Source organism: Hyperoodon ampullatus (assembly GCF_949752795.1).
Source record: "Hyperoodon ampullatus genome assembly, chromosome: 7".
Classification (NCBI taxonomy): domain Eukaryota; kingdom Metazoa; phylum Chordata; class Mammalia; order Artiodactyla; family Ziphiidae; genus Hyperoodon; species Hyperoodon ampullatus.
The window spans coordinates 106258534-106268863 of NC_136920.1; the positions used below are offsets into that span (position 1 = coordinate 106258534).

The 10330-nt window shown below is 39.4% G+C and overlaps 1 protein-coding gene across 2 annotated transcripts in view; it reads left to right on the plus strand.

Moving 5' to 3' along the window:
• The window catches only part of ALKBH8 (alkB homolog 8, tRNA methyltransferase), a gene marked incomplete at its 5' end in the record, with an annotated part of 50089 nt that extends 45750 nt beyond the window's left edge, over positions 1-4339 (plus strand). The window contains 2 exons of one of the 2 annotated variants that reach the window (XM_079708012.1): positions 2238-2387; positions 3389-4339. In XM_079708012.1, the coding sequence (XP_079564138.1) occupies positions 2238-2387; positions 3389-3946 (708 nt within the window). In that variant the 3' untranslated portion in view covers positions 3947-4339. The remainder of the gene's footprint in view (positions 1-2237; positions 2388-3388) is intronic. The other variant, XM_079708013.1, reaches the window with a different exon arrangement.
• Between the last annotated feature and the right edge of the window lie 5991 nt (positions 4340-10330).

Sequence of the window (10330 nt, forward strand, 5' to 3'; positions counted from 1 at the left end):
TGTCATTCATCTCCATCCCACATACAGAAATATGTAGCTTTACATGAGTCCCTTACCATTAATGAGTATTTATGCATAAGCTATTTTCTGTCCTGTTTTTGACATTATGTAGCATTATTAGGGAGAATTTCAAATATCTGGTACTATCCTTGGTATAAAAACTTAAGGGAATTTAAAAATAGAAAGGGAAGAGAAAAAAATACTGATGATTTGACTATAGTATTTGGAAGACTCAGGCAAAATAAGTGAAAGGTGAAAGTACTAAGCCAGGCATGAGTCAGGACTACATTAGACCTGGTACTTTATGACTAAAATTGCCCCTGATTTCATTTGTTGGTGAAAAGGAGTGCTCTGTACAAATAATTGTAAGAGTCTGGCAGGAAGAAGAAGGAAATTTTCTCTAGTTTTTGTTCAGTTGCTCTTCTCCTTGTTCTGTTTTATCTGTGATCCTCAGATAATAACTTTCCTCCTCTGAGTAACTATCAAGCTCTATATCTGGGGATAGGCACATTGGATTTCTTCTTGTTGACTTTTAGCAAGGTAATAGTTGGGCATACTTGAAACTTCTGTTTCCATGAGCTGAATTTTATTGTAATAAAACCTGGCAAAGACCAAAATATAATATGCATGTTGTTTGAGTGGTACTGTCATCTTGATATTGTGACTATTGGCATCTTATATGGAAGAAAATAAATAAGAGTAATAGCCAGTTATATATCTTATACAGGTAAAGGGAGCAATTAAGTGGGAATTGTGCCACTGTTGTTATTAATGGGCCCTTAGTACTTTTCCATCTTAAAATTATATCAAAATGATATTGCTATACTTTACTTCTAGCTTGGTACCTTTTATTATACCTCAGATATTAATGCAGCTGTGGGCTGGAATACTGAAGCTATTTAATATTTATTAGAAACTGAGCAAATTCATATTAGGTATGACTGGCATGGCAGTGTGACTTAATAAGAATTGTTTTGACATGAAGAGTCATATCTTTATCCTCAGGTGGACTGAGGGAACGCTGAACCCTTAGCAATGATCAGTGCTTACTTATAGCAAAAATTCAAATGAACCTGAGGTGGCTACTTCTGTTAGATGAAATCTACTTATACAGATCTTTTCTTTCTTGTAGAGTTGGGTTAAGAAGAAATATCTGGAGATAATTATTAGTGATTTAACATTCTTTAAGCTCCTCCTATTCCTCCCTCAATTTATATGTGCACATTGCACGTGCTTGTGTGTGCTCTCTCTTTGTCTCTGTCTTTGTTTCTCTCTATATATATGATATTTTTAGAACAGCAAAACTGTGTACAAAAACAACAAAGCTAGAGAGAATATAGGCAGTCCTAGCCCACAAATACTTGCCACAGAACCAGACATATGCATAAGGCATGTTAGCCTCAGCTGCTTGGGGAGATGAAAGGATGCCACCAGCTGCCTTCAGTGTTCTCATTCCCATAGAATGGTTTGGTTATACCAAAAGGTTTAATTCAGTAGCATTTTACAAATTTTGAATTCAGGTATTTAGCAGAACAAGACTCAATGGCTTTAAAAAATGAAATAAGTTATTTAACTTTATTTGGGAAGATTTTGTTTTATGATGGTGCAAGTAATACATATTGAAAAGTATAAAGAAGAAGGAAAAAAAAATAAGCCATCCTCCTGATATCTGGGTCATTACTGAATAGTTTATATACTAATAAGAGATACCTTAGAACCTCTTATATGTAACTTCCCCCAAAAGACTAAATGTCTATGTTTATGTGATAATTTCCATTTTAAAATGTGTGATATTGGACTTCCCTGGTGGTCCAGTGGTTAAGACTCTGCGCTTCCACTGCAGGGGGTGTGGGTTCGATCCCTGGTCAGGGAACTAAGATCCTACATGCCACGTGGCGCAGAAAATTAGATACGATAAGATTAAAATAAAATAAAGTGTGATATTACAAAAAGATCAAGATTCTGAGTGGTGATTAATTAGATGCCAATTAGGACCTCCCATTTCCACCAGTGTTATTTTTATTCTAGTTATTTTGTTTGATTCACTAATTTGAATTGTTTGATACCTGTTAAGATAATAAATGCTGCCCTGTAAATTATATAAGCTGACTTTGTACTGGTTGTAAGAACCTATAGTATCATGGTCTTAGACCCTTTCACAATGAATATGAAATCTGTCTAATAACTTTATGACATTTAAACAAGTTGTTCTGAAATTCTTTCTTTATCTGTTATAGATTGGCTGTGATCATAGCCAAAACCTTGTGCACATTTGTAGAGAGAAGAATTATCAGGCCTTTGTCTGTGATGCTTTGGCAGTACCAATCCGCAGTGGGTCTTGTGATGCTTGCATCTCCATTGCTGTTATTCACCATTTTGCTACAGCAGTAAGTATTGTCTTTCTTGCTCCAAGAACTTGTAACTAAGTGGCAGGAAATGTTCATGGATTTTACTGACTTGGACCCCATTTTAGCCTTTCCTTTCTTTCCATTCTCTTGTCATACAGTTTACCGCAGTTTTTAAAGAAAGCCTGTGGAATGGAGATGAGTTACATGGGAGCTGTGATTACTTAAACAGAGGTCTGATGAGACTATGCATTTATTGCTGCACATTTCTGCCTTTTTCCTACCTGAGTCTTACTCACCTTTAAATGTCTTCCTCAAACCCACAGAGTCACAGAATTTAGCTGTAAGAGACTTTAAGAGATCATCAGCTCTAGGCCTCTTGAGTATTCTCTCTGTCTCCTCAGCCTTTGAGCTTCTTCTTTATTTCCGTTTCCCATCTTGCTTTCTCAGCTCTCACTCTCATTCCTGACATCTGAGTCTCGTGTTCTTCCCATTCTATTTTTCTTCTTTTCCTGTCCTTTTTTTTTCAAAACCCAGGTATTTATCCGGTAGTAGTATGCTGATGCTTTTAATTCGTCACTCTGCTTCTAATTTTAAAATAAGTGAATTTAATATTTTATATTTTTCTTATAGGAAAAAAATCTTATTATTCCTACGTGTTACTCATTTCCCCCAATCTAAGCAATAACATTATAGATCCCTTTGTGCTGGAGTTCCTGGCAGTTTCAGTATATCTTATGATCTCAACTGAATTTCAAACAAAGCAGAAAACCCTCTATGCCTCTGTATTATTATCAGAAAGAAAAAAAAAGGTTTTCCCTGTTTATCAACACTTTTTTTCCTCTCAATTGCAGAGCAAAATTCTCCTTTTTCCCCCCTTTTTTTTAACTATAAGATTTGTTTTATGTTTGATTTTCTGTACTGTCCATCTTAATTGAAAATAGTCCTATAGTCAGTTATAATTCCCTGTTTCCTCTCTGTATCTCTTTCTCGTTGATAAATGGCAATATGGTTTTTGTTTGTTGTTTCTTTGTTTTAACTAGGAGCGTAGAGTGGCAGCTCTCCAAGAACTTGTTCGACTCCTAAGACCTGGTGGGAAGGCACTCATCTATGTTTGGGCAATGGAACAAGAATATAATAATAAGAAGTCCAAGTATCTTAGAGAAAACAGAATTAACCAAGGAAAGAAAGAGGAAATCAGCAATGATACATCAGTGCAAGAGTTGCTTGTGAAGCAGATGCCTGATGTGGGCAATCAAGATTCAACACCTTCTATTTCCTCCATTAATGACTTTCAGGATAGAGGATGTAATTCAAGGAAAGTTACTAATTCCAAGTTGCCTATTCACACTAATAGGACTTCTTTTCATTCTCAAGACTTACTGGTTCCCTGGCACCTTAAGGAAAATCCTGGTAAGGGCAAGTCTGTCGAGCCATTTGGACCATTAGGATCCCATGACCCAGGTCCTGTGTTTCATCGTTACTACCATGTGTTCTGTGAGGGAGAAATGGAAGCTGCCTGCCAGACTTTGAGTAATATCAGCATACTGCAAAGCTACTATGATCAGGGGAACTGGTGTGTGATTCTTCAAAAGGTCTGATCATCTCTATGAACATATATACAGGGAATAAATGCTTAGCTTTTTGTTTTAAAAGGAGATTAAATTACCTGTATTATTAGTTAAAGAGAAACCGTGTGGAAAAGTAACAAAGGAGAGTGCCTGAGAGAAATTGTAAGTAGAGATTAGTTAGGAAATATTCGGTCTACTACTATTGCTGACATCATTTAATCCATAAATGTAGGCTTCTCCTATAGGGAGTAACAGGGATGGTTTTTAAAAGTGATTGAAGTAGTTTGTGAAATATTTGGGATCCTGGGGTAAGAGCATAGCATTTTGAAGATAAACTTTGGTTATAAAGTGTTACTAAATGAACTAAATCATATAGAATCTTAGTGAAGTAATCACATAACATTTTATCAATAATAAAAAATATATTCCTGTTCAGTAGAAAATTGTCTGAAGTTTTATCTGTGATTGTTAGCTCTGTAAAATCATAGATGATAACCACTCTGTCACTACACCTTACTAGCACAGGGCTTGACACATAGTAGGTACTCAGTAAAATTTTAGTCAATTGGATAGTACCCATATATTAATGTAGGAACTTTCATCCAGTAAATACTTATTGAACCTCTACTCTGTACCAGTTACTATTTTAATTTCTGGAAGGGGAAAAGTGAATAAGAAAAAAACAAAGTCCATGCCCTCATGGAGCTTACATTCGAGAAGGAAAGACAGACAATAAGCAAACAGATACAGGTGATAAATGCTGTGGAAAAAAAACAGGAGGGGGTTTCACCTGAGAACAAAAGGTTATTTTTAAAGGGCTGAAATAACTACTAATCCTGACTATTAACCAAGAGTTAATTGGTATTCCTAATTCATTGATCTGTATGCTAAAGACAACCCAAATATGCTCTTTTTTTTTGGCTGAGCGGCATGTAGGATCTTAGTTCCCCAACCAGGGATCGAATCCTCGCCCCCTTAACCACTGGACCACCAAGGAAGTCCCAGCAAATATGCTCTTTTTTCTTTAAATTTTTTTTAATAAATTTATTTATTCATTTATTTAATTTTTGGCTGCATTGGGTCTTCGCTGCTGCATGCCGGTTTTCTCTAGTTGCTGAGAGCAGGGGCTACTCTTTGTTGCTGTGAGTGGGCTTCTCATTGCAGTGGCTTCTCTTGTTGTGGAGCACGGGCTCTAGGCACACGGGCTCTAGGCACACGGGCTTCAGTAGGTGTGGCTTGCAGGCTGTAGAGCGCAGGCTCAGTAGTTGTGGTGAAAGGGCTTAGTTGCTCCGCGGCATGTGGGATCTTCCCGGATCAGGTCTCGAACCCATGTCCCCTGCATTGGCAGGTGGAATTCTTAACCACTGCACCACCAGGGAAGCCCCACAAATATGATCTTTTAACTCCTTTATTTAAATAGCAAAACTTAGAATTATCAGTTAGACCTAATTATGCCCTGATAGCCAAAGCTATGGTGTCATTATTGGGTATTTCTAGTTCTTTCATAGTTTGTTCCAGTCCAGTACAGTCAGGGATTATGTTTTACCTACATATATGCCATAGTTACCCAGTTAACACACCTTACGTCAAGCTTCCATGAGGAACAGAGGTCAAATTATCATGCAGAAGGGAAAACATTTTGGTTTATTCTTTTTTTTTTTAACATCTTTATTGCAGTATAATTGCTTTACAATGGTGTGTTAGTTTCTGCTTTATAACAAAGTGAATCAGTTATACATATACATATGTTCCCATATCTCTTCCCTTTTGTGTCTCCCTCCCTCCCACCCTCCCTATCCCACCCCTCTAGGTGGTCACAAAGCACCAAGCTGATCTCCCTGTGCTATGCAGCTGCTTCCCACTAGCTATCTATTTTACATTTGGTAGTGTATATATGTCCATGCCACTCTCTCACTTTGTCACAGCTTACCCTTCCCCCTCCCCATATCCTCAAGTCCATTCTCTAGTAGGTCTGTGTCTTTATTCCCGTCTTACCCCTAGGTTCTTCATGACCTTTTCTTTTTTCTTAGATTCCATATATATGTGTTAGCATATGGTATTTTTCTTTTTTTTTTTTGTGGTACGCGGGCCTCTCACTGTTGTGGCCTCTCCCATTGCGGAGCACAGGCTCCGGACGCGCAGGCTCAGCGACCATGGCTTATGGACCTAGCCGCTCCGCGGCATGTGGGATCTTCCCAGACTGGGGCATGAACCCATGTCCCCTGCATCGGCAGGCAGACTCTCATCCACTGCACCACCAGGGAAGCCCTCTTTTTCTCTCTCTGACTTACTTCACTCTGTATGACAGACTCTAGGTCCATCCACCTCACTACAAATAACTCAATTTCGTTTCTTTTTATGGCTGAGTAATATTCCATTGTATATATGTGCCACATCTTCTTTATCCATTCATCTGTTGATGGACACTTAGGTTGCTTCCATGTCCTGGCTACTGTAAATAGAGCTGCAGTGAACATTTTGGTACATGACTTGTCCTGAATTATGGTTTATTCTTAATACTGCACTCTCAGCATGCATTGCTTTATAGTAGTAATGCTTTAGACTACCTAAAGAAAAAACTCTTTCTGTGAACGATGGCTGTGCAGGCAATTATGTATCTTGTTACTATATGTTAGTGATGCTAATCTTCAGCATCAAGCTTTCAAAACAGTAGTCATCAAAAATCAGTCTTAGATGAAACACTGATTATTTTGTTGTGGAATTTCCGAATAAGATTATAATTGTTCACTATAGGTGAATTTGTAAGGTTCAGGATATGGGAAGAAAGAATTGCAGGTTTAAAAATAGTTTTATTTCTGATATACATTCTAGGACTTTACATCACAATTTGAAGTTTAACACATACTAATAAATTTTAACATCTAGATGAAACAGATGATTTTTTTTTATGTTTAAAGAGTAAGGTAATTTATTTTAAATATTTGTATTTACATAAGAAAACTCTTTGAACTTAAGGTGAAAATTTAGATATAGCTTTTTAAATGATGGAGAGTATAGATAGTTTTTCAAAATTCTATTAGAAAAAATTAAGACCCCTGCTGGGGACCTCAGACAGTCACAGAAGGCGTGGTCAGATTTCCACCAGCCTGGCAGTGATTGACATTTATACGTCTCCACACTAGAAAGGGTAGGTTTGCAGGTATCTCAAACATTTCACTAGCTACTCCAAATCCTGTGTACAAGTTCCATACACTGAAAGAACAATCTGTATAAAACTTTGTTCATCTAGCTTATAAGAAACACATATATTTTCTCTCTGGGAAGCTAGCATTTTCTTATAGTATTAAAAGCCTTCACTCTTACCTTTAGAACTCGAAGCTTGGCACAGCTTTAAAGTACCTCGAGAAAGAGCAGTTGTACGGATCTCTGAAAAACTATATTATTATACGTACACCACACTTCAAATATATCTTATACTCAATGAAAGAACAAAGTGCATAGTACCTATTTCTTATGTTAGGAAACAATTGGCTGCATTCTCCTTCTATGAAAATCATGTTTACCTATGCCCAGTGAAAGGATTCTGCTTTCAATTGGAGAGAGCACAGTAAGTGGAGATCAACATCCTTTAAGAATAATGAGTTCTGGATACACATAGGTAAACCACAAGGTATAAAATTGTTAGAAAAACTTTGTGCTTGGTAGCTTGGTAACAAGTTCTTCTGGTTACTCTAAGGAACTCTTCGTTGTCGGGTGGTTGAAGAAGCCTTGATCCCATTATCTTTGCCTTGATCCCATTATCTTCTCCATGAGCTACTGCATACAGGAAGACTCAAGGTAGCCTATACAAACAAAAGAGTTCCTAGTCTAGGAAATCAAATGCTGCCTGCTTCAGCCACCTGGGTTGAGTTCCATCCCCTTTGCCTCAAAGTTCTTTCATCTACCTAGTGAGAAACATATACATTTACAGAATGAGAAACAAGCCTCTCTGTAGAGTGCAAAAGCCTCCCCCACCTCAGTTTATTTGGCCGTGGAACAGAGAGCTCCACTGCAGCTTGCAAGGACAGCTGGGAAAACTAGCTTTGCAGGTCTCCCAAACACTTCAGCAGCTGTTCCAAATCCCGCATACAAGTTCCACACCCTCCATGAACAATCTGTATGAAACCTACTCCTACTAGCGTGTAAGAAAAGCTTCCATTTTCTCTAAGGGAAACAAGGCCTTTCCTGCGGTGTGAAAGGCCTTCACTCCCATTGGTTTGTAAAACAATGCACTCTGGGTGGGCTTGATGGTTCCTATAGGAGAAGCGGTAGGACAGATCTCTTCAGTAGTCCATTTCCTGCATCCACACGTCAAGTGTATCTTATGCTCCAAGAACGAACATGGTGCGCAACACTCCTTTCTTATGGTAAGAAACAACTTTCCTACATTTGCTGTTGTTGTTTGTTTGTTTGCGGTATGCGGGCCTCTCACTGCCGTGGCCTCTCCCATTGCGGAGCACAGGCTCTGGATGCTCAGGCTCAGCGGCCATGGCTCACGGGCTCGGCGGCATGTGGGATCTTCCCAGACCGGGACACGAACCCGTGTCCCCTGCATCGGCAGGCGGACTCTCAACCACTACGCCACCCGGGAAGCCCCCGACATTTCTTATAGGAGACTCGTGCATGATGACGCCGTCTGAAAGTCTTTTCCTTTCAATCCCATTGACACCACATACCTTGAAGTGCAATGCGATGTAAGAGACACAAAGACTTGATTTACAAGTTTATGGAACCACGTTAAGTGAGACATGATCTAAGAAACACAAATACTAGATTTACAAGTGTTAGGATGAAATGCATGTCACCCTAAAAACCGACTTCCCTAGAGAAAGAACACTGTCACACGCACAAAAATATTTCTTCTGTGTGCTTGGTTTAAAAAAAAATCTTGTGGGGACTATGGGAGACTGCATTGTATGAGGTTTGAAAAGGCATATGGCCTCTTCAGTGGGTCAGTGAGGCACTTTCAGAAGGTGAGACACCAGGTATCCTAATGGAACACTGAAGTTACACATCTGTGAATTAAAGGACTACATTCCTCAGCTGCTTGGGTTAAGGTCCTTATCCTGAAACAAGCGTGCCTCATGAATTCTTTCCTTGGAACTCGTGAGACATACCATACCATGCAGTTCTGAACACAAGGAAACCAGCATTTCCTTGTCGTTTAACAGGTTAGCATTTCTACTAGGCTGTTGGACAAGGAGCTCCAGGCAGCTCCCAGTGAAAGTTTAGAAAGGTAGTGTTGCAGGTCTACTGCCGTTAGCCCACTGCTCCAGGTTCCGTCTGTAAAGTGCATTCAGTGAGGAGCCATAAACTGTACAACTTCATGCATATTGCTCGTAAGGAACACACACATTTTCTCTGTGGTAAAGAAGTCTTTTCCTGCACTCTGAGAGTCTTGGACTCCTATTCCTTATTAGAAAACCGAGTTTGGCACAGCGTTCAAAGGACCCCTTCCATAAACGCCCTACATATCTCTAAAAGAATGTAATCCATGTGTCCCCCTTCATCTACATCCTACCCTTCAAAAAACGCACAAGAGTTCTGGCTTGATGGTAAGAAACAATGGGCTTCCTTCTCCTTCTAAAAATATCCCATTTCCGTAGGCCCCGTGAAAGGCTCTGGCTTTCAACGGTATAGAGCATACCGACGGGTGTGGAACATCGCTAAACAATGAGAAATGCGAGATACGAAACAACTTACTTCTGAGAAACACATATGTTCACGGGACGAAAAACAAGCCTTTTCGTAGAGCCCAAAAGCCTCCACTGCTGAGCTTCTTTAGCTCTGGAACAGAGAGCTTACCGCAGCTTACAAGGACAGGTAGGAAAACTAGGTTTGCAAGTCTCGCAAGCATTTCAGCGCCTGTCCAAATCACGAGTACAAGTTCCACAGCCTGCATAAAGAGCCTGCATAAAACCTAGTTTTACTAGAGTGTACGAAACACTTCCATTTTCTCTAAGGGATACAAGGCCTTTCCTGCGGTGTGAAAGGCCTTCACTCCCATTGTTTTGGGGAACAATGCGCTCTGAGCAGGCTTGATGGTTCCTACAGGAGAAGCAGTAGGACATGTCTGCCCTGGTATATTTGCTGCATCCACACCTCGAGTGTGTATTATGTTCCATGAACCAACACGGTTCGCAATACTCCTTTCTGATGGTAAGAAAAAACAGCCGACATTTCTTATAGGAGACTCGTGCATGATGAGGCTGCCTGAAAGTCTTTTCCTTTCAATCCCATTGACACCACGTAGCTTTAATGCCACGTGATGTAAGTGACACAATGACTGCATTTACAAGTTTATAAAACCACATTCATTGCGACTTGAGCTAAGGAACACAAATGCTACATTGACAAGTGTTAGGATGAAATGCCTATATTCCCCCCCCCACACACACACAGACACACACAAAA